At 46.7% G+C, this 23,543-nt stretch overlaps 1 protein-coding gene across 1 annotated transcript; it reads right to left on the bottom strand.

Moving 5' to 3' along the window:
- Positions 1 to 8,668: 8,668 nt before the first annotated feature.
- TAGLN3 (transgelin 3) lies at positions 8,669 to 22,422 on the bottom strand. The gene is made up of 4 exons (XM_019448327.2): positions 22,092 to 22,422; positions 20,774 to 20,948; positions 10,916 to 11,018; positions 8,669 to 9,152 (listed from the first exon to the last, which is right to left on the bottom strand). Exons 1-4 carry the CDS (start codon positions 22,269 to 22,271, stop codon positions 9,011 to 9,013), a joined length of 600 nt encoding a protein of 199 aa, XP_019303872.1. The 5' UTR covers positions 22,272 to 22,422; the 3' UTR covers positions 8,669 to 9,010.
- Positions 22,423 to 23,543: the final 1,121 nt, after the last annotated feature.

Here is a 23,543-nt window from a genome sequence, read left to right as displayed (position 1 = left end):
AAAACGTCAGTAATGTGGTAATGCAAAAATCCTGCCTTCTGCCACACCGCCACCCCCAAGAAAGCCTTCTAATTTTCATACCTTTTCTGAGATTTCCAAATTGAATTAAATCTTTCCTCCTAAAAAAGTAGTTTGGCTCTCCAACATTTCCTACCCTCATTGAGGGAAGTGATACAGTGCGGAGGCAGGTTTTTCTCCCCTTCTGTTTGCAGTCACAAACCAGCTGTAGATTCAGGTTTTGTTCCAGCCAACATACACCATGTCTTCGTATGTGCTTTCTGTTGCATTCGCTGCTAAATTATTTTTTACTCATTTCCACTGGTGTCTCTGTTTGATGAAGGCCGACCTAAACCCTCAGGGTATCTGAGACAGGTGTTGATTTGTCAGCATGTCCCCAGGCTGTCACACTGGGACAGATCTCACTTAAGAGCTGGAAGACGGGGTTGGGAATATTCATGGGTCCAGCAGGAGGATGCGGAGGCCCCCGTGGAGCTTCATTGCCTTTTCTCCAACAGGCGAAGTGCTTCTGACTTCTTGAGGGAGATTATCGCCATCCTCTCCCTTTCCCATTAAGCGCAGAGGGCGTATGAGTGGATGTCTCTGCTAAGTGGTCATGCAGTGCATCAGTCTGCTCCACTGGACCGGAAAGAGTTTGATCTTAAATGGTATTTTTGCACTTGCCTCACAAGGTGAATGTCACCAGAGGTCCTTGAGAACGCCAGCCAAGGGTTATCCACAGCTTCCACATCCCCTTTCTCAATACAGGTTCCTCAGCCTCATGGATGAAATTCGCGAGACCGAACCAGCAAAGGCTGGAGTCTGTCCACTGGGCTGGTATCAGGCTGTAAGTAGGAGTCATTGCTCTGCATGGTAACCCAGATCCGTGGAGCAAGGCTGCACCGGTAGAGGGTTCAGCTTCCTGACTCTCCTAGTGACAAACTCATGTCAGCTGAGGGAGTCTCTGTTCCTTACGAAAACCCCGAGGGTAGCAGGAGCCTTGACATATAGCAAATGCTCAGTGAATCTTGGCTAATGTGTTTATGAAATATTAATTAAGAACATCTACTAATTACCATGGGTTAAGGAATACAACATTCCCAGTTTATCTATACTTATTTCTTCTGCCACACAGGGGTGGTTGGATTACAGATGAGTTTGCCTCTCAAAATTAAATTTTCTGCCCAAGTGGAGAGCCTTACTCACAATTAGCCTAATCCTGGCCCTCGTTAAACGATGCCAAAGAAAAGGAAAAATTAACGTAACATTTGTACAGCTTTACAGGAATCATTCTGATCAAGAATCAGATGTTAAACTTTCACATGGAAAACAAGCTATCTTAAGTATTGGTTACTGTATATACACCAGAGTACTCTGAATTCAGGAAGGAATTAAACACATCTTTTGACCTGGGTCTAGAAAATTGCACATATTTGTGCTTTCCTGAATTATGGACAAGTGAGCCCTTCACTGTGAGTTCCTACTGGGGAAAGATTAAGTGCTAGTTGAGCGCAGGGGGAACCACGTCGTCGCCTGTGTGTCTCCCAGAGCCCAGCAGTGCGTCTAGGAGGCAGTGTTGTATGATGGAATTCATAAAACTCTGGAATCATTGTTCAGGGTTCAAATTCTAGTTTCCTCGTGACTAACTATGAGACCTTGGGCCGTCCTTCAGCTTCTCTGATCTCCTCACTTTCTTATCTGGAAAATGATGTAAATACTCACTTTGCAGGATTGTTGCATGCATTAAAAGAGACGGATTATAGAGAGTTCCTGACGCAAAGTAGGTGTTCACTAAATACCTTTCAAGTGACATTCCTTTAGCTCATTATTTTTTCCCTTCAGTTGTTTTGAAACAGGATTTCTTCTCAGGAAGACTTTTTCATTTTGCAATCTCTGCAAGCCAGGCTCATTCCATCATAAGACCGATGCTGTGTTCTCCCAAGGAATTATTGATCCAAGAATGTGGAACCAGCATGGATGTTTAATTTTACCCAACAGAAGGCCCTTCAGTATCTGTTTCATTAAAATAAAGGTCAATAGGGCAATAATCACTCTAAACCCAATTGAACCACAGTGAGATTTATCCTTGCCCTTCAGAATAGCTTTACATTCTCTGCTCAGGGCCATAAAAGTTGACATATTTATTTTGTGAATATATAATAGGCTTATAGCTACATCAGATCTTTCGTTTTGCTGAATGACAAATTAACCATATTTTGCTTTAGTTTTTTGCCTAAGACGTTCAAGTTGAATTCTGTAAGTAATCATTTCTGTTCTGGTCTTATATTTTGCAAATTTTTTTTCCAGTTGACTTCTGTATTCCAAACCCTGTGTACATCAGAGTTAGTAACAAGCATGAACAGCTTGTGGATTTAATGTACTCTTTGGCAGGGATGGAAAATGTTGGGATATGGGGTAAAGACCCAGCAATCATAAAACTCCTTTGCAGCTGCTCAAGAAGACCACCAAGTTCCACTAACATCCTAATACACAGAGGGTGTCTTCCAGAATATTCACAAACATATTTTTTTTAATTTTTAAAAATGTTTTTATTTATTTTTGAGACAGAGAGAGACAGAGCATGAGCAGGGGAGGGGCAGAGAGAGGGACACACAGAATTCAAAGCAGGCTCCAGGCTCCAAGCTGTCAGCACAGAGCCTGACACGGAATTCGAACTCACGGACTGTGAGATCATGACCTGAGCTGAAGTCAGACGCTTAACCGACTGAGCCACCCAGGCACCCCATTCACAAACATATTTTTTAAGTGATAATGCTCATGAGAGTATAGAGAAATGGCCACACTTCTCAGTACTCAGGGGAGAGAGTGACCTTAAGCTTACTCATCATCTGCATAACATGAGGGCATTACCAGCTCATGTGAAGGATGGCCTTGAATCTACATCATTCAAGAAGCTGATTGTGTCCTGTTTAATAGGGACATTTATCTTTCAAAATGTCCAAGGGAACTAGACAACTTGAAAGAACTATCTGCTCATTTCTGCCAATGATGCTACCAAAAGTTGCTTTGTACTTCATGGTATCATAGCAATGAAAGATTCAGAGTCCACAGAATTATTTTAACTTTAATGACTGATGAATTTAGCAGTTTTGAGGCCATGGTAATTAAATTTATTTTCAACAATAGTGCTGCAATCTATTATGTCATTAAAGCTTTCTGTAAATCATAACTAAAATGGCAGGATACCTGGAAATAAAAAATGAGACCTTATGAAAGTTGAGCTTTGCATTTCCATTGACATAAGACCCAGCTTCAATCACTGTTGTTGGTGGGCGGGGTGATAGGTAAAGTAGAAAACTCTGGCCTAGTCTGTCTGCCTAGATTTCTTAAATCATCTTTCTGTCTTGGACATGTATCCAGAAATGGACCATATATTCACATCCAGAAATGGGCCATATATTCACACTGTAACCTGGCACAACCCTACAGATGGCATGCCTGTAGATGTCACTAGACATTAGCACATCCTTTTGTGTCCATGGTCCTCAGGAGCCTTGAGCTTGGCTCCTGGATTGAAACAGATATGAAGCTGAGAACTGGATGTCTTGATCCCATGGTGGATCTGCAACCCTCAGCAGGGAAAGTTCTGTACATGCCACATCAAGTTGATCTCTAAGAAAGCTGACTAAACTTTTAAAAAGTAACTTGAAAGCAGACAACCTTGGGGCGCCTGGGTGGCTCAGTCGGTTGATCATCCGACTTCGGCTCAGGTCACGATCTCGCAGTCCTGCAGTCCGTGAGTTCGAGCCCCGCGTCAGGATTTGGGCTGATGGCTCAGAGCCTGGAGCCTGCTTCTGATTCTGTGTCTCCCTCTCTCTCTGCCCCTCCCCCGCTCATGCTCTGTCTCTCTCTGTCTCAAAAATAAATAAATGTTAAAAAAAAAAATTTAAAAAAAAAGAAAGCAAACAACCTTGATGTCTTTTTTTTTTTTTTTTTTTTTTTTTTTTTTAAGATCCTGACCTTTAACTGTCTTCTAGAGGTCTAAGATGAAATGAGGCTCCCAGATATGGGCGCCACAGGTATTTCGCACGTCCCCATGGCCCTTGCTCAAGTCTACTCAGCAAGGATTTGTCTTGAAATCCAAGCCTGTTTCTTGTTGTTTTAACTCTGTTGAGTCCAGGCCGGCTGGAATAAGTGGTAAAGCATCCAATACGTTCCCATGGCAGCCCTGAGCAGAAGTTCCTGAGACTTGTCTGCTCCGGCAAACGTTCCCTGGCCATCCCAGGCCAGAGAACTCTTCCTTCTGAGAGTCCGAGTGAACATTGCTCTCATGTGGCTTTCAAACTTAAATAAGCAATAGACACAAGGAACTGCAGAGCAGATTCTGTTTGTTCACGTAGACTACAAATTCATGCAACTAAAAGCCATGTTCATAACCTATTATCTCCCTAGTTTATAATACAATTCCATAAATATATTAGAGACTCAATAAATTCTTGTTGACGGATTTACGGCACAAATGGTTTGCTAGTCATTTTTGTACCTTCAGCCTACAGATGGCTTTTGCTGAACCAGGACAATTTTTGAATAAATCAAAAATTAAATAAATAAGAATGGAATGCCACATTAGGACATTGCTTAATAAAGCCTTAGGAAGAATTAGAATTAGCAGAAAGGTTGAATAATAAAAATTAATGAATGCTATTCCAGAAGCCTAGGAAACTAGATTTAAATCCTCCTCCAACAATTAATTATCTAAATAATGTAGGAAAAGTCATTTCATTTTTGGTCTCAAGTATTATAAATAAAAATCAGGGCTTGGAGTAGGTAATCTCTCTGATTTTAGAAGAGGAAAAGGCAAGGAATAGAACATGGGTTCAAGTTTCTACTCAGGGCTAGCTAGGGTTAGGTTCCCAGAGAGCCCATCCAGTCAAAAAAACAAAACAAACAAAAAAAGAAGAGAAAAGAAAAGAAAAGAAAGGAAAGGAAAGGAAAAAGAGTTCTCTTAAAAAGAGACAAAGGGTTTATTCTAACAGATTTTTATTTATTTATTTTTATTTTTTATTTTTTTGAGAGAGAGAGTGTGTGTGAGTGAGGGAGGGGGAGAGAGAGACAGAGAATCAGAGGCAGGTTCCAGGCTCTGGGCTGTCAGCACAGAGTCTGACACGGGGCTTGAACCCACAAACCATGAGGTCATGACCTGAGCTGAATTCGGACGCTTAACCTATTGAGCCACCCAGGCGCCCCCTAACAGATTTTTAAAATTCATTGCTGGAATTGGTTCAGTATTATTTTATTTAGAAGTTTTCACATCTATGTTCCCAAGCGAAATCAGTCTGTAATTTTCTTATTCGGTTTGGAATTAATGTTAAATTAGCTTCGTGAAGTGAGTTGGACTCCATATGTTTCTTTTCCTAACAATTTCTTGAATTTATCAATATCTATATTTTTCTTCCAAAGAGGACATTTTCCTTTTCTTTTTCTTTTCCTAAATTGTCATAGATATAATTTTTCTCTCTATTGTTTCATCCTTGTTTATTTAAACAAGAATAAAATTTTCTAATTTACATATCCTCATTTTCCATATGAAGTAGCCTTTTCCTGGTAATAATATATTTTTCTTACTGGAATACTTAATCCAATTATGTTTTCAGAGGGCTTTTGTTAAATATTTCTGCTCTACTTTTGGGCTTAAAAAATTAATTGCTATGTAGAAAATCATGTGTAATGTTTTCTTTTTCTCTTTAGCATCTTGAAAATATCACTTTATGTTGAGAAGTTCAGTGTTAATCTGATTCTTCCCCCTTACATGTAATGGGCTTTTACTCTTTAAAGGCTTTGAGAGTTTTGTATTTATTTTTAATGGCACATTTTTCACTACAATGTTTTCCGCTAAGGACTTCTATCATTTATTTTTTGGAATCCTTCTAAGTCTTTTAAAACTGAGTCCTGGGGCGGCACCTGGGTGGCTCAGTCGGTTAAGCGTCCGACTTCGGCTCAGGTCGATATCACGGTCCGTGAGTTCGAGCCCCGCGTCGGACTCTGGGCTGATGGCTCAGAGCCTGGAGCCTGCTTCCGATTCTGTGTCTCCCTCTCTCTCTGACCCTCCCCCGTTCATGCTCTGTCTCTCTCTGTCTCAAAAATAAATAAACTTAAAAAAAATTAAAAAAAACCCCAAAAAACTGAGTCCTTAGGTTTTGGTTTTGCTTTTTTTTTCCTGAGAAATTCTCAAAATCATTTCTTCAAATTTTCCCTCCCCTGTATTGATTTATTTCCTTTCCTTGTGAAGTTTCAATGATATGATTTTTCACTCCTATCACTTAATGTTTTTTTATATTTACACTTTATGTCTTTTCTTTTTAATTTTTTTTTAAACATTTATTTATTTTTGAGACAGAGAGAGACAGAGCATGAACGGGGGAGGGACAGAGAGAGAGGGAGACACAGACTCGGAAGCAGGCTCCCGACTCGGAGCCATCAGCCCAGAGCCCGACGCGGGGCTCGAACTCACGGACTGCGAGATCATGACCTGAGCAGAAGTCGGACTCTTAACCGACTGAGCCACCCAGGCACCCCTACACTTTATGTCTTTTTTTACAGAATTTGTTTTGATATTCCAATTTATTAGCTTGTTCATTTTATCCTTTCCACTCCCAATCTTTATTTCATTTATATTTTTTAATGTTCCATATCACCAGTTGATTTTTCTTCATAGTGGATTATTACTTCATGTTTCCAGTATTTTCCCTTATCATTTTTAGCATATTTATTAGACTCCTTTGAAATGATTCTTCTGTCTGGTCTGCGAATTCTGCTTCATCCAGTAAGGGTGATCTACTGTGTCTTTTGATGATGGTACTTTTGTTCCTCAAGAGTCTTTCAGATAGGGTCCAGGAGCTCATGTTACCCTGAGGTTATCTGCTACCTTGATCGCAAATACAAAGTGGGTAAAGGGGCGGAAATCTCAGACCTCAGTCTGGATCGCTTCTGGCCACTTTGGGGAGATGGAAATACTAAATTCAGGCAGGTAGTCTTTGGAATTATAAACTAGGCTCTCTCATTCTGTGTTAATTCCTAGTCAATCCCTATGACTTGAGTACACCTTCCCCCTAGGGCCTCAATTTTGTTTTTAACAGCCTCATCCCCAGGCTGTCATCATCCAATGGGACTCAGGGGTGGGATCCTGAGGGGCTGGTTGGGGTCGTGCTAAGAGGAGGAAAGGCCCAGGTGCAGATGAGGCTATCAGTGTCACCACCTGCTCCTCACTCCCAGCTGCGCTCAAACACCGCCCTAGATTTGGTGGGTTACTTCCTTCCAGCCCTGAGCTGATTTTGCTGTTTCTCAGCCTCTTCGTGTCTCTGGCGTAGCAGTGGTGGTGCCAGGGCACTGTGGGGAACGGAACGGGTGGAGCCTGAAAGCTATGCCAAACCTATCCCCCCGCTGATGGAGGCTATCTCCCGCACCCCCACTCCCAATGCCAGACAGGGACCTGACCACCTTCTATTCTCTCCAGGAATTCCTCCCAGTCTTATTTTACCCTTTTCCATCAACCCGCCTCTCTTGCTTTTGTGACAACTCTGAGGTAAAGGTTCAGCTGCCATGTTCATGTGACATCTTTCCAGGAATGGACAACTCACCAGTGGCTGTTAGAAAGTCTCTGGGGCTCCTGAAGGATACATTATATTCCTTGTGTGACTCAGGCTATCCTTTTTTTTTTTTTAATATTAAAAGTCTTAAAGTCTTATGCTGAATCCTAATATAGAAAATAAGATCAATGATGCTCTCTCGGAAGAACAAATGGGGACCCAGGATGCTGCCTCCTAAGCAGCACTGCCCACCCCAACGGGGATCCCATAGAAATCCTTCTGGAAACCTGGAACTGCAGAGAACACGGTCTGAAAAGCCAACACCCAAACATTTAGGAGGTGGCAATATCTATAGTTTCATTTACCTTTTCTTAATAATTCATTATATGGATAAAAGGCCTCATCTCTTTTCTTACTAAATGAATCACTTTTTCTTGTTTCTACTGGTAGGAAAGAATAAGATTAAACAGTGGTCTCGAAGTTTATTGGCCTTCTTAATTTTCATATGGATGAGAGAATCTTTGGAACCTCTCCCATCTTAGCTAGATGTCTGTCTTCGGCAATATCCAGCAGTTTTACGGATTTAGACCCTGTAAGTGAGTGTAAGGGAGTAATCTACATCGCCTCTAATGCTTGGCTTATGAAGAACCATATCAACGTGGACATCAGACCCAGGGTCCGGCCTGCAGGGGAAAGACTGGTACAGAAGTAACAACCGCTCTTTCCTTCGACCGTCACCCGCTGTTTGATAAAACTACCCATCCAGCAAATACTTCCTGGGCCTCTATATGAGAGCCCCTTAAGAACTGGGGCTTCGGCTTGCTCATTCCGGGGTTCCCTCCCCCAGAGTCCAGCATCATAGGCACAAGGTAGGTACTTTGCCCAAGTGACTCAAAGACCTTGTTCTGGAACTCCTGGCTTTAGGCTATCAGAGTGGGCAAAACTATGTCTAAACTTCCACTTCCGTGGCTGAGACACAGAACACAACCTGATCAGGGCTTCCTCAGAGAGAGCCTATAGTTGTACACCTTCAGCTTAAGCCTCATTCCGTCTTGCTGGCCCCCTGAATGGGCGGAGGCCAGCCCTGCGTGGCAAAGACCCTATGGCGAAGAATGAAGTTTACGTTTGAAGACACAAGACTAATTTGTTTATTAGGTCTGTTCTAATAAGTTGAGGAGGGGAGTTTTTGGCAAATAAATAAATAAATAAATAATCAGACAAAGGGAGACTCTTGGGCAAAAGAGGGAGCTCAGGAAGAGGAGGCGGAGTCTTTGCATAGTTCTAAATGAACACAAGGTGGCAGCAGTAGGCAACGCGGATTCTCAGCAGAAATGCAGCACTTGCAAAAACCAGAAACTGGGAGGCTTTGAGAAAGAGAAGGTCAGAAGGTGACTAACTATTTCTTTATCACAGAGACCGTGGTGTGGAACATTCGTCCTCTCTACGGGGGGGCAGGAGGCAGCATCTTACATGATCTGCCTGGGCATCCCGTACCCGGTCATGCCTGCCTGGGAGGCTCCCTTGTTGCTGCCCATCTGCAGGCCGATGACGTTCTGTCCCTGGCGAAGCTGCTCCTCTGAAAATCCTCTCCGATTCTGCTGGGCTTTCCTGGGCAGGGGAAGTGAGATGGAATAATGTCATTCTGACAGTTTTCAAGCCCTTCCCAAGACACGTAGTTAGAAAGACTCTACTGGGGTCACCAAACAGAACCCAAGGCCACCAAATAGAATAGCAGACCCTATACTGAACTATAGTACTGATAGGAACTGTGATCCTACCCTGAGCTACAGTCCTACCTTGAGCAATGGCCACCATGGGCTATGACCCTACCATGAGCCGAGGCCCTACGCTGAGCTATAAGCCTATCATGAGCTATGGTCCTACCTTGATCTATGAGTCCCTACCTGGTCTATGGCCCCAGCCTAAGCTATGGCCCTACTCTGATCATTATTCCTATCCTGGGCTATGTTCCTACCCTGGGCTATGGTCCTATCACGAGCTCTAGCCCTACTCCAAATAGGCCCTTCCATGACACGGGAGATCTCCACTCCTTAGAACCCAGATGATTTTTCAGAATTTCCACAAAAGAGTCAGTGGCTTCCTTTCTGAAGACTTCACTCTCAGACAACTTTCCTGTCACCCTCTCTCTCAAAGTTACCTCAAGCCCTTGTGAAAATTACAGTCAGGTCTTCTTACAAAGCATGTCATAAATCCCATTCGGCCTTTCCCTGTGTAGGGCCAAGGATTAATGTTCCTGTTTTAGAGCTGTAGGACCTAGGAGTTAAGGAGGGAAATTTTCTTACTCTTACCCAGAGGTCAGCAAATTTCAGTAAAGAGCCAGGTAGTAATTAATTTTGGTTTTGTGGGTCATATAAACCACGATATGTCACTAGCAAAGCTGGGACTAAAAGCAGAGTTTCAACTGGCCAAAATCTAGATTTTCAGACAAGGTTCATTTAAAATGACACAAGGGGGTAACTTTTTATAAGTGTCTAGAAAAAGAAAGCCAGGTTAGGGAAATGAAGGGTCAATTATCTGCTACAAAGTATTCTTTTGTCTCCAAGGCCCCCTGAGCTATTGGGTGGAGTTTCACCTTCCTTGCTTCCCCCACCCTTGAAAACAAGGACAAGAAAATAAATCCTTTACTGATATGACCACATAATACATTATCCAGACCATGCCACTTTTGAAAGTGAAAGAGACAGTTATTAATAAATACGCTGGGGGGGTTGCCTGGGAGGCTCAGTTGGTTAAACATCTGACTCTTGATTTTGGCTCAGTCATGATCTCACAATCTGTGGGATCAAGCCCCACATCAGGCTCTGTGCAGATAGTGTGGAGCCTGCTTGGGAGTCTCTCTCTCTCCCTTGCTCTCTGCCCCTCCCTGCTCATATGCACGTGCTCTCTCTCTCTCTCTCTCAAAATGAACAAGTAAACATTTAAAAAAAATAAAGAAATACACTGGGACAACAGGCATTAACCAGGACATATGTTCCCTTCATTAAGTTCAAGAATAAATAAGTAAGTAAGTTTACTTGAGGGCTCCTTGGATCATAACAAAACCAAGTTCAGACCTCAAGCCACCTCTGAGAAAAGTCAGTCAGTCCTGCTCAGCCTCTGGAGAAACAGCACAGCCGGAGCCGAAGGGTCCCAGTATCCAGCAGGAAACCCCCAATCCTTTCTGCCCTGGGTGGGCTGTTGACCTGAATGACAGCATCAGTCTTCCCTTGTTCTTGGGGAATCAGCTGTGGGGGCCCTGAGTGCTTTGTGTTGAAATAGCCTCTAGCGCTCCAGATGCTCTTTCTCGTAGAAATCTCCCTCCTCGGTTGCCGAGTGGAGCGTGGGGAGTGGTGGCAGGAAGGGATATTTACCTGTGAAACCAGGATGGCTCTCCCCTGTAGCAGCCATCATCCTTGGTGACTGCAACGCTGCCAAGAGCCATCAGAGTCCTCTGCACAGCCGCCATGTCCTTCCCTACAAGCCAACAAAGACATTAAAGCCAAGCATGTGTCAGGGCTAAGGAATCTGGAAGGATGGGGCTGGTCCTCTGGGAAGGAAGTTCTGATGGGAGGCTGTAGGCCGATCCCATTCAAGAGGAGGGATACCAAATACTTCTCAAAGCCCCGAAGATAACCATGGCAAAACTTCCCAGAAAAGAACAAAAAACTACCTGGCTAGTCTCTACATGACTCGCCCAGTTTCTAACTCATTCATAGTTGCCGAATGAATAAAACATTCCAAACACTTATCAGCCCAGATACAAGTAGGTCCCTGCCCTGAGCAGAGGCCCTTGCCTCTGTGGGTTCTACAGACTGTGGCAAGGGGAAATCCTGTGGGTAGGCTTGCGAGCTGGTCCGCAGAAGACGATTTTCCTCAGGACTGGGGGTAGGGGGAAAAGGAAACTGGAAAGAAGTTGCTTGGCTGGATTCAATGTGCCAAACCCCAGGTGGCTCCTCTCTTTTACTTTCTCTGGGTTAAAAGGGTCTAAAATCACCCATGTGCGTCAAATTGTATTCACTTGACGTATTCAATTGATTCAAAGGGTATTCACTTTGCTCTTTGGGCTGGAGGCGGGCAAATGAAGGCAAGCAAATCAACACAGAAAGCACTCAATGTGACACAAATGATAGGCCCTTTATTTTGTGCAGCTTGGAAAGAGCTAAATGGAAATAATAAATAGCTGCCGTGTGTGTGTGTGTGTGTGTGTGTGTGAGAGAGAGAGAGAGAGAGAGAGAGAGAGAGAGATGTGTGGTGTGCCCCTTCATACAGTGGGAGGGGGGGGGCATGCCCTGAGGAGCCCAGTGACCCTGAATCCACAGAGGAGGCAAGTGACCCTGAAAGTCAGCCTGTTCCTCTCATCCTCTCTCCTTTCCTCCCTCCCAGCTGACTGCCAGGCCTGGGGCTGGGAAAGATGCTACCTCGTGGTCAGCCCTGGATTAGACAGAGATCCGTGCACGGCACGGGATGTGGGGTGCAAAGCTCAAGGCACAGGGTTAGCAAGGAAGGCAGCGTTCAGTGGGGCGGGTAGGGTGGGGGGGTGGGTGAAGCTGCAAAAGTTAAGGGCAAATACTAAAAGGCCCTCATTGCACCGAGCGAACCATCTGTGCTCTCTCCCCCCACCGTGCTGCTGCGGCTTGGTCACTGGGGAATACAGAATTACAGGAGAAAGGCAGATGGTAAACAAGACTGGAGTAGAACTCTAATGAAATAAACAATTCAGGTCCACAGAGGAAGTCCAGTTCAGGATGTCCATCTATTCAAAGAGGAGAGAGAGAGAGAGAGAGAGAGACAGACAGAGAGAGACAGAGAGAGAAAGAAAGAAAGAAAGAAAGAAAGAAAAAGAGTAGATTCATTTTCCCTCACTTTTCTTCCCTACCCCATTAACCACAGGGCGGTTTCGGGAATCCTGAGGCCTGGCTGGGTTAGCTGATAGTTAACAGTGCTGGGTGGGGGGGAAGGAGGTGGCGGGGGGGGGGGGGGGGGGCGTGCAGAACAGAACGGAAGTGTCTGGGCAGCAGATGGGTGGGGGAGGGCACAAGGAATCATAAGACTTAAGAGCAAACCCAGAGGTGGGTACTAGAATGACTTCTCGTAGATAAAAAGCTTTTCTGTAATTGTCACTGTGTAATGCGATCCTTTTTTTTTTTTTTTAAATAGAGCTGTAGTGATGATATTCTGAGGGATCACTGTGGAAAGAGATGGAGAGAGGGTTTGCTCTTAAGCAGTGATCCATTAAAGAGAACTTACAGCAAGAATTAAGCACAGGGAGGGTCGGGAAGGTTAGAGTATACCATTTAACCCTACTCTGTACAAGGGCCACACAGGAAATCGGTTTCTGGTGGTTGGAAAGCACAGGTCTAGGAAGTCCAGCATCTGGGGGAACGTGCAGCCTGACAGCCAGCAACCCAGCTACAGATATGACCCTGGAGCCCCGGGTGCAGAGGCAGGTTGTGTTAGCACAGACCCAGCCCCCTTCACAGGGAGCTAGCTGGTGTCATACACACGGCATGAAACCAGGCAGGAAGGAGGGGGAAAAGTTGGCAAGGAAAGATATATCCTGGAAGGTGGGAAAGGAAGCAATTACACGATTGGGCAGAAGAAGCTAGGGAAGGAGGCGTTATTTGACAAAAACACATTGGAAAAGTTTTCCTTAAGAAAGGTCCCAAGGCAAGAGATTTGATATAAATTATAAGCCAGATATTTTTATACATGGTATCAAACCAGTGGAATTGATATTATTCCCTCCAGTGTATGAATGGGAAAATGAATTCAGGGAGGTTAATTAACGAGCCCAGAGTCACTCAGCAAGTAAACCAGAGCCTGGCTCTAGCTCAGGTGTCTGAATGCAAAGCCCACAAACAGTCCACTAGGCCACCATCAGCCATGGGTCCCCACTGCAGGTTGGTTGTGGTGGCACATTCCTTGGTGATCAGAGATAACCTGCAGGGGTGGCAGTGGCTGTGTGAGGACCAGGCCAGAGGGAATGCACAGGGGGACAAAACTGGGTCACTGTTCTTGCGCCCCATAAGTTCAACAGTACCAACCCCAAGAGCCATAAGTCTCTGAGCGTTTTTGTCTGGAATAATTTCTCCAGGTCGCAACTCAAATAAGGTTAAAGCAAGAAGAAGAGTTGGGGCCTAGAGTCCCCCATCAGTGTGCCGGTCAAGTTCATCCTGGCCAAGATTCTAAGTAACACTATGAGCAGGAATCTGCCCCTCTAACTTGTCTATCTTGCTTTCCTGGCATGTCTACTCAGCTTTCTAACAGACATCCCTCATGAACTCCAGCATGAAATGGTGAGAGGGCCTTTTTCTAGCCTCACCTCTCTTGCCAGTTCAGAAGCCCAGATCACATGCTGCTGGAGGGAAGGGACCATTTGTAGAGGCTGATTTCTATAACTGGGGGTCACATATTAAATGTCCAAAGGAGCAGTGAGGTTAAGGAAGATCTGTGAATCTTATAACCATCTGCCTAGAACACGGCCTACTTCAGAACAAGGTTTCCCAAGCCTCTTGGACTACTTATGGGATAGTGTGGGAGACATCTCTTTAAAAATATGAATTTTGAGGTCATTCCCCTTAGAGATGGATTCAGTAGGCCTGGGGAGAGGCCTGGGAGTTTATATTTGTAATAAGCTCGCCAGGTGATTTACACCATTAGGCAAGTTTGAGAAGCACGGTGGCTCTCAAACTCGACTGATTACCAGAAATACCTGAGAATGAGGGGTGCCTGGGTGGCTCAGTCGGTTAAGCATCTGACTTCTGCTCAGGTCATAATCTCATGGTTCGTGGGTTCGAGCTCAGAGCCTGGAGCCTGCTTCAGATTCCGTGTCCCCTCTCTCTCTGCCCCTCCCCAGCTCACACTCTGTCTCTCTCTCTCAAACATAAATGAACGTTAAAAAAAAAAAAAGAAAGAAAGAAATACCTGCGAATCTTAAAAATTCTGATTCTGGAGCAATCTCCTGAGATGACTCGGATACAGCCAGATGGAGAGGCAAGCATTGTTCCACTACTTGGGTTTTCACTTGTTAAAAACATTGCGAGGTCTAGCACACAGTAAGTACTACACGCTATTCCTTAAGCAAAAACTCCTCCCTTTGGAGACATCTTGCACAAAGTCAAATGGTAAAGTCAATAATTAGAAGGGCTCTGATCCAAGCTGGGAGCCAGCTCGGAGTCCGGCAGCTTGGAATCTCTTTGCTCCCTGAAAGCTACACCCTAGATACTTTGGCAAGGCAGCTTGAAAACACTGCTCAAGGCTATTCTTCCAAGAAAAAAGAAAAAAGAAAAAAAAAAGAAGACTGTCCTAAAAGAAGTAGCGACTACTGGGAAGGACTGGGAATTTTCTAGATGCTGAGTCCTTGGTGGTGACCTAAAAGTGAGACCACTGGCCATAAAAAGGGAAGTGACACATGGAATCAGAGGGGCCAAATGTGCATTACTAGCTCAGCACTTTGATCAGGTGAGCTGGACTCTTCTAGCCTCCTCTTACAGGAGGGGCTGATATTTAGACTTGCAATCATAAAAAATGAGATGGTGTTGTAGCAGCCTCCCTTGTACTCAACCTGGCAAACCTTTGCTCAGACAACTGAGTGTGCCCTCTTTCCTGCATTAGCACAAAGCGGTGTTTCCCCAAGTGTGGTCTTGTACTTCAGACTACTGAATGATAACTTCCGGGGGGTGGGGCCGAGGGCTCTGCACCATAAGGCTCTCCCGCCCCCCCCAACCAGGGATTCTTATTACCCATAAAGTCTGAGCGCTATTACCATAAAGGGAGCCTGCCTGGGACTCGCTGTCTCCCTCTTTCTCTGCCCCTCCCCTGCTAGTGCTCTCTCTCACTCTCTAAATAAATAAATAAGTGGTTTTAAAAAATAAAAGTGTTTCACAGTTTACAGTCAAAACTTTTGCTTCAGAGCTACTTTGTTTTGTTATCCGTCTTGACTCATCTGTGTTACTCTTGGAATACTGGCTGTTTTCATCTTTCTGGTATCATTTCTGTTTTCCTTGAGTAATAACTTAGGCACAGTCCCCAATTCTCTCCTCAAGATTGAGAAAATATTGCTACGGTCAAAGGAGAAATGTCAGAGAGTAGGTTGGGCTTGCTCTGTGAGTTTCACAAATTTTTGTCGCTTGCCTTTCTGCAGACACTCTGTTGGTTCTCAAAGCCAGGTTCCCAGACCAGCAGAAGCAGCATCACCTATGAATTGGTAAGCAATGCAAATTTCTGGGCCCTACCCCAGATTTAATACCTCAGAAACACTGGGGCTGTGTTTTCATAAACCTACCAGGCTCGAGGTTGAGAACCACGGCTGAAGGAAAAACCCACCAAACAAAGTCACGAGCAGTGGAGGCTGTGGAGACTGCAAGCAGCAGGCACGTTATGATGACTCAAGTCACTACAGGTACCTCACAAGACCCCCAAGTGTCTCTCGAGTTGGGTGAAATGTTTCCTTGTTCTTGCTGTTACGGAATGACACATATAGAGCCACCTCCCCAGAGAGAATATATTTGGACTGCCAGGTACTCCCCCCCCCAATATAAACCACACTCTTCCCTGACTCCTAGTCATCAAGGAAAGGGAACAGGGGGGCAGGGCAAAACCATGTGGCCAGGATCCTTGTCAGTAGGACTCCTGAGAAAAGTAATCAGATTGGATTGATCTTTGAGTCTTGCCTGCTCTGACATTCTAGAATTCTACATGTCTAACGCTTGTTCACCATGTGGCTGTGCAAAGAAACCAAAAGATAGTTGCTGATGGACTTATAGTATAGGGGGAAGGAAGCCAACATTTATTAGGTGTCTATTAGCCAGGCACGGTCACAGGCATTTTACACATTTAATCCTTACAAGAACCTTCCGAGGAAGGTGCTAGACTTATTTACAGAGAAGGAAACTGAGGCTCTGAGTAGCTGAGCACTGAAACAAGTTCACAAAGTTGGCATGTAGCTAAAGAGCTTCAACCCATCTATCTCACTCCAAACTCATGCTTTTTTCACTGTACCAAGATCTTCTGGGTCTGGAATTGGCAAAGCAATATATTCTGGGGAAAGATGTCAAGAGGGTAATGGCCACAGGATAGAAAAAAGTCAGTAAGGTGACCCGTGACGCCGGCCCCTCCATATTGGAGGCTGGCCGATGCAGTGAAGGCACCACACGACAGACAGAGGGCGAATGCCATCCAGGCAACAACACCGGCTTCTGTATGAAGCCATTAATGAAGTCCATCTGTTCCAAGGCAGAATATGTGCCTTTCCAGCCTTGCTCCCGCCACCCTCATTTTCAATTTGTCCTAAAAAGGGACAGGGCAATGACTGTAGTAATGTTTACCTTGCCACCGTATATTATGCTCTACGGTTGCCAGACACTTTGCTAAGCAACTTCTAATGCATCATCCCCTTTAATCCCCATGTCAACCCTGTGAAATAGCTGAGAAAATCCAAGCTTAGAAAAGTTAATTGATAAGTGGTGGAACAGAGATGTGAACCAGGCAGTCTTAGAAATCTGTGTTGTACCACCTTCCAGGGTAAGTTTTCTTTGAGTCTTTCTGACCAGCACACCCCCTAGTTCTCCCGTGTTCTCTCTCATTCTCTGTCTCTCTCACACACAAACACACATACTTCCTTTTCCTGCTCCTCCCTCGTCTCCTTCTCACTTTCCCTCCACAGAAAAGACACTGACGTCTAAGCTCCGGTATGCTCTCCTGAGTCATGGGCAGCTGAGACAGCCCCACTCCCACCCCCTCCCGGCACCCTCCACAAATCCAGAAGGAACCTGCCAGCATCCACCTGCCCTCATGCAAGAGAAAGACTTCTTTAGTCCTCTCCCAGGGCTCTAAGCGGCCCCAGCTTCCTCCCCAGCCCTGAAAGGGATTGCTCACCCAGCTTCCTCCCAGAGGAACTTCAGTAGCTCTGTCTCTAATATCCTTTGGTTGGGTTGTTTTCTGGGCCGTTGTTCAGGCCTGGGGTTCCTTTTTAAATTTTTTTTTTTTTTTTTAACGTTTATTTATTTTTGAGACAGAGAGAGACAGAGCATGAACTGGGGAGGGTCAGAGAGAGGGAGACACAGAATCTGAAACAGGCTCCAGGCTCTGAGCTGTCAGCACAGAGCCCGACGCGGGGCTCGAACCCACGGACCGCGAGATCATGACCTGAGCCGAAGTCGGACGCTTAACCGACTGAACCACCCAGGCGCCCCTGGGGTTCCTTTTTAAAGCCCAGGACCTTTATTCTGGTTGCTCCTAAGTCCATTCCAAACATCTCAGTGTGCATCAAACAGGGGTTTCAGGATAATGGGTCCATTTGGGGCCCCTGCCTGTCTAACTGAAGCCTAAATGGGAGGGCATCTTGCAAGCCTGGCCTCCTGCAGCTTCATTTGTCTGTAACCTCAGAGCAACATGGAGTCACTGGGCAGCCGTGGGCAAGCAGAACCCTATTGGGAAGATGCCAAGCGGGGGAGATGGGGGGCAGGGGGCAGAGAGCTGTTGAGCATAAAGTGCCTGCAGAGGAGGAAGAGAAGTGCCCAAGCGAGAAGGGCTGGACCCACAGCAGCCACAGCCACCACACCCCCAGTGCGTGGCATCAGGAGGGAATGGGAGTAAACGGAAAACCACCGTCGGAGCAGTGGGGGGGATGCGGCATGAAGCCAAGCAAATGGCCAGCTTGATAGCTGTGTGAGTAGACATGGGCACCCTCACGCTGACACATGCCGACCCTGCCTTGCAGCATCCCTTTGATTCAGGCTTGCTCATCCCCAGACACGAGCGACAACTGGCTCTGGCAGGAAGCACCCAGCCTCTCTCACTCAGTACCCTGGGTCTCACCCTGGCCTTGCTCAAGGCCAAGCCCGCCCCTCCCTTCTCTGCCCAAACAACCCACTTTCCTACCTCTTGCTCCATTGTATGGTAACCAGCTCTGGCTTGAGCCTCAGTCAGTGATCCAGAGGCCCCCTCCCTTAGAATGACTCTTCCAGAACCTCAGTCCTCCCATGAAGGGGCCCACGGGAGGCCGTGGACACTCCCAGGCATCTGCTTTGTTAGTGTCAGTCATGGCTACCTATACCCGGTCAGCCACCCTTGGAGTGAATCCCCTTCCTTTTTTCCTTTAAAGCTTCATCCTTTTTGCCCTGGCTCCGTGTCTGCCTGGTTTCCTTTTTCTAGGAGAATTAACCTGGTTTGGAGCCCACCTGTCCACGACCCTACCTTAGGCGACCACAGTCTCATTCATGCTTCTTGACCTCCCTCTCCCTTAAGAAGTATGAACACACAGGGCTGGGACAGGTGGTGTAGACCTCCCCCTGCTCTGTTAATCAGGGACCATGGCTCCCTACACCCCTCCTCGTCACTGCCAGCACCTCCGGGATGTCAAGTTTACCTGCGTGATCTCTGATAAAAGTGGAAAGGCAAGTAAAACATCGTCAGTCGCGTAAAGACAGAGAAGCAAGCTCGGGGTCCACATCTCCTACAGACTTCCCAGTTTCCTTCTCTTCCTACATACTTCCTGCACTTGGTGGGTGGCTCACCCTTCTATTCACATGAACTCCTAATACAGGGGCTCCACCCTTCTGTCCCACACAGTCCTGACTCCTCCTCCTCCTTCTCTTCTTCATCCTCCTGTTATGACTCACCAGCACACTCATGGTGCAGGTGCAGGAAACAGCCTCCTGGTCAAAGCATGACAGGGCAGACTAGTTGAGGCCCTATTTTCTGGCCTCAGAGAGTTCAAGTTTGAGCCCTGGCTCTGCTAATTACAGGCCATACGATGCGTACAAGTACTCATGGACAAGCTTCAGCTTCATCCTCTTTGAAATGGGAAAATTAACAACACCTCATAGAACTGGAGGAGAATTAATTGGCATTACACAGTAAAGTACTTGTTCCACGCCTACGGTACAGGGAAATATCAATAGGCAGGGGCTCTCTTTATTAGCTGGGAAAATCATCATCGTTTTGGTCTAAAGAGCAGAAACCAAGTCTCAACTGTGACATTCACGAGATTTGGAAGTGAGTAGCCAAGAAGTCCAATGGCCTGGACTGAAGGTCTGGATATCTGACTTTCTAAGTAATGGCAAAACACAGGTTATGTGACGGGTGTCTTGGGATTTTAACAACTCACGTGTGAGAGAAACAGGAAATACCAGCTCTCTGCCTGACACAGAGGGGGTGTAAGGGTTAAGGAGGCAATTGTTTCTTTAGAAGTTGTTTCGTAGGATGGTCCTCTGCTAGAAATCTGTTTCATCCATCATCTAAATACCTCTTAAAATACCATATCTCCCGATCACAGGAAAGTTACCCCCTTCTCACTATCAGGGGGGCCATTTGGGTCACTGCCCTGGGCATCCTATTGGGCGCACCACTGCTAACAGCCAGGGACTGAGCATGAGCGAGCAGAGCCTACCTGGAAGGCCTGCTTGAACTGTTCCATAGCTCCAGTGCCTGGCCAGCCTGGCGTGGAACCGTTGCACGGATGGGCACACACATTCGGGCCCAGGGGAACACTAAGCACTATGACCACAGGTCCCAACTTCTTGGGCCGTGTCTCCATTCACACCATTTCCCCCAGTAATGGTGGACTGTCAAATACGTCCAGAAATGTGATTTGACTTTTATGCCTCATAAGACTTATGCCTCACAAGTCAATTCACAAATGTGAAAGAAAAAAAAAAATCATGTTTCACACTTTCTGAGCAGAATATATATCTGGAAGGGATAGTCACCAAGCCCTCAGATAATAGTTTCGTAAAAGGTTGGGGTGCTCTTGATTTCTCAGACTGAATGACAGACCGCACCAGGCGGCTTTGTCTACGAGCCCTGTTGCTGCCGGTGAGTCAGAAGCACGCTCACCACCCCCCCCCCCCCTTCTCTTCCAGTAGCTACCATTTGTTCAGAAAGAGTACGTTGTGGGAGGGGTAACAGGAATGAAAGGCATCCATGTAACCATTTTAGCTTTCTCTCCATGGAGGCTTCTGTTTACGTGCTGGTTTGCTGAGGTCCCCCGCCATGTCCCCAGGGTGCGCCTTCCCTCAGAGGAGGGTAGCCTTGTCAATAGAATATCACAAAGCTGTAAGCTAACAGTGCCCCGGGGTCACAGCGGATAACCCCCATTCCACCCCCACCCTCCACCCCCACAGGGGCACACACAGGCATAAGGAAGAACACCGTGAACAGGTTTCCCAAAGAGATAGCCAAAGTGGAGGGGGAGGGGGAATAACCCCAAAGGCATGAGGGCTGTTTACCTTCCCATAGATCCACCGTCTGAAAAATGTCAGTGGTCCTGACACCGTAGATTTCTGCAGCTTTTAGGAACTGGGAGATTTGCTCCATCTGCTTAAAAGCCATCTTTGATTCTGAGATCTTGGGAATGGGCTCCTGTCCCGGTGGGTATAAACTGTTTATCAGCTTGCACAGGACCTGAAGAGAGAAAGGGGAGACAAAATCAATGTTTCCCTTTGTATTTATCCATCATTAATGCAAAGTGAGTCCTAGGCCTAAAGCGTACAGTTTCCGGGTTTGGGCAGAGGCAAGTCTTGCGCCCCAGGAAGGCACGGCTCAGGGCTGGGTGGCCAGGTTCCCACGCCAAACCCCAGACACCCAGGTGGCCTCACTCCCAGGGCTGCTCCTGGCTACAGTGGGTCCTGCATCCTGGGAACCCCCTTCCCTGCTGGCTCCTCCCTTCCTTTCTCTGGGGGAGGGAAAGAATGTTTACAAATAGGGAACAATGTGTGATGATGAGCCCGTGATTTCCAGACTTTCAATGGAAGGAGGAGAGGTCAAATAATAGAATCGAATATTATTTCTTCTCTCAAAGGGCAGATCAGAATCAGCCTTCAATAACTCAACCCATATGTGCCAATGAGGTATAAAAGAGGTGAACCGGGTACCCTCCTCCTAGATGCTTGTAACCCAAGTCCTGGGCGACCCAACAGAAACGTAGGATAGCTGTTATGTAACAGTAAATCACAGCCTGCGGGGAAAAGATGGGCTTGTTCGAATCAGCAGTCTCCAACCCCCAAACGCACGAGAGCATCTGGTCAGAAAAGCAGTTACCAAGTAAGGATTCCCTTCGGTTTCTTGAGAACCCATGCATTCAAGACATCCAGCACCCCAGGCAGCATGGCTTGGGGAAGGATGGGAAGGTGGTTAGTCTCTCTGACCCTTTCTTTTGTTGTACTTTGTAACTAATCCATTCCCCAGGGGGGAGGAATAATTACTCCCCCCACCCCACGCGCTGATGGACCAAAAGTCTGGAGAAATCTAAGGGAAATCCTTAACTGATTATTCCCACTGGAGAAAGCAAAAAGGGCTTTTAATTTGGCAACAACTCCCAAGGAAGCTGCCATGTCTCAGCTGGGTGGAGAGTCCTTAAGCTAGGAAGGGAATTGTGCGGGGAGCGCAGACCTTCCACCCCGAAGAAATAAAGGCATTTCCATTCCCACCCCGCGAGACACAGAGTTTGGCAGCCGCAGCTCCACCTGCAGCCTCCTGTTAGAAGAGAAAGTCCTGGAGGGGTTCCCAGCCCACTGCCCTGGCCACCAAGATCGCAGCCGGCCTTACCGTCCCGTCCATTAACCATTTCTGAAAATGGGCCCTGCCCGGGGGAGGGTGCTCTATGTCCTCGGCGCACTGCAGGATGATCCAGTCCACCAGCTTGTTCTCCAGGTCCGCATCGTACTTCTGCTCGATCTTCTCCTGCACCTCTCGGCTTAAGCCATAGCTCGGGCCCCTGTTAGCCATCTCTGGAAGAGAAGAGAGGACACGCGCGGCATCCACACAATAGCAGCAGCGGCCCGGCTCCCTGCGAACGGGGGCTGGGACGTGGCTGGGCGGCCTGGCCCAGCAGCAGCAAAGCGGGCAGAAAGCCGGGCGTGGTTTAAATCAAGGAGCCAATGAAGCCACTGGGGTTTCACCTACCAACGCGAAGGGAAAGCGCAGCCACGCGCCAGTGACTCTAGAATAAAGCCCCTGCTGGTCCAGGGGGGCTGGAACGCCCCTCTCGGTCCCGCCTATCGATGGGATGAGATGAGGTGATGTACAAGGACTCACAATCAAGGCTGAAACCCCAGGCAGCAAGGGGGCTGGGTGGTGGTCGTGGCGTCCCCTCTCTAGAAGCACTTTGCAGAGAGGGGGATCCTGAAATGGGAGAGAGCAGGTAATTAACAGGAAGGAAGGAAGGCCGCCTTGACGTTCAGTTGCTGATGCTGCATGGCGCCTGGAAGAATGGTACACTGATTCGATTTTCTTCTAGCTGAGGAGGGTCAAACCGGGGCCGTTGCTAAGAGCCCTCCAAAAAGCCAGCCCTCTCGTATGTCAGTCAATCCCGCCCACCTCCCTCCCGCTGAGAGCTTCTTTCTGGCTGCACAATTCTTTCCCCTCCTCTGGGGGAGACAGCCGATTGTATACAAGGCCGAGCACAGCTGCACAAGGCCTGGGGCCTAGGGGAGGGTCCATTCTGTCAGCTGTCCATCTGTCAGGAGTTGCCAGAGACCACTTTCCCTCTGCCCTGGGGTAACAGTTGTCTGGCTGGACAAGAGGGGAGGGGCTGAGAGCTGCATCCATTAACTTGTTCAGCTGCCAGCCAGATTTCATCTGGAAACTTCCATCCTGGCCGTAACTGTTGTGCCTCAGTTTGACTTATCCAAAGAATGAACCTTTTAAATGCTATTTTTAATGGAAAGATACTAAGAGCATGTTCTATAAAGAAACAAAGCTCACTGTCAATGTACTAAGAGCTCGTGGAGTGAAAGGTTTTGGTAGCGTGTAACCATTTCATCTGTGTGTTTTAGTCAAGGGCCTGTCAGGCCCCACTGTGGTAACTGATTGGTCAAACAAGACCGGAGGAGTAATCAACTTAGATCTAAGTTGGGCTGAAATTTTTATAACTGCTCAAGAACTTGGCAATCTGTCTTCCTAGACTGTAAGTGACTTGGGGGTAAAGTCTCATTGGTGTTGTGTGAGTCTCTGGGTCCTTTTCATGAGAAAAACACTCAAACATCTGTTCTTTTGGTT

Source organism: Panthera pardus, unplaced genomic scaffold (genome assembly GCF_024362965.1).
Source record: "Panthera pardus isolate Hobbes unplaced genomic scaffold, ASM2436296v1 HiC_scaffold_16, whole genome shotgun sequence".
NCBI lineage: Eukaryota > Metazoa > Chordata > Mammalia > Carnivora > Felidae > Panthera > Panthera pardus.
The sequence above is the reverse complement of the archived record's forward strand: the minus strand, read 5'-3'. Positions and strand labels throughout refer to the sequence as shown.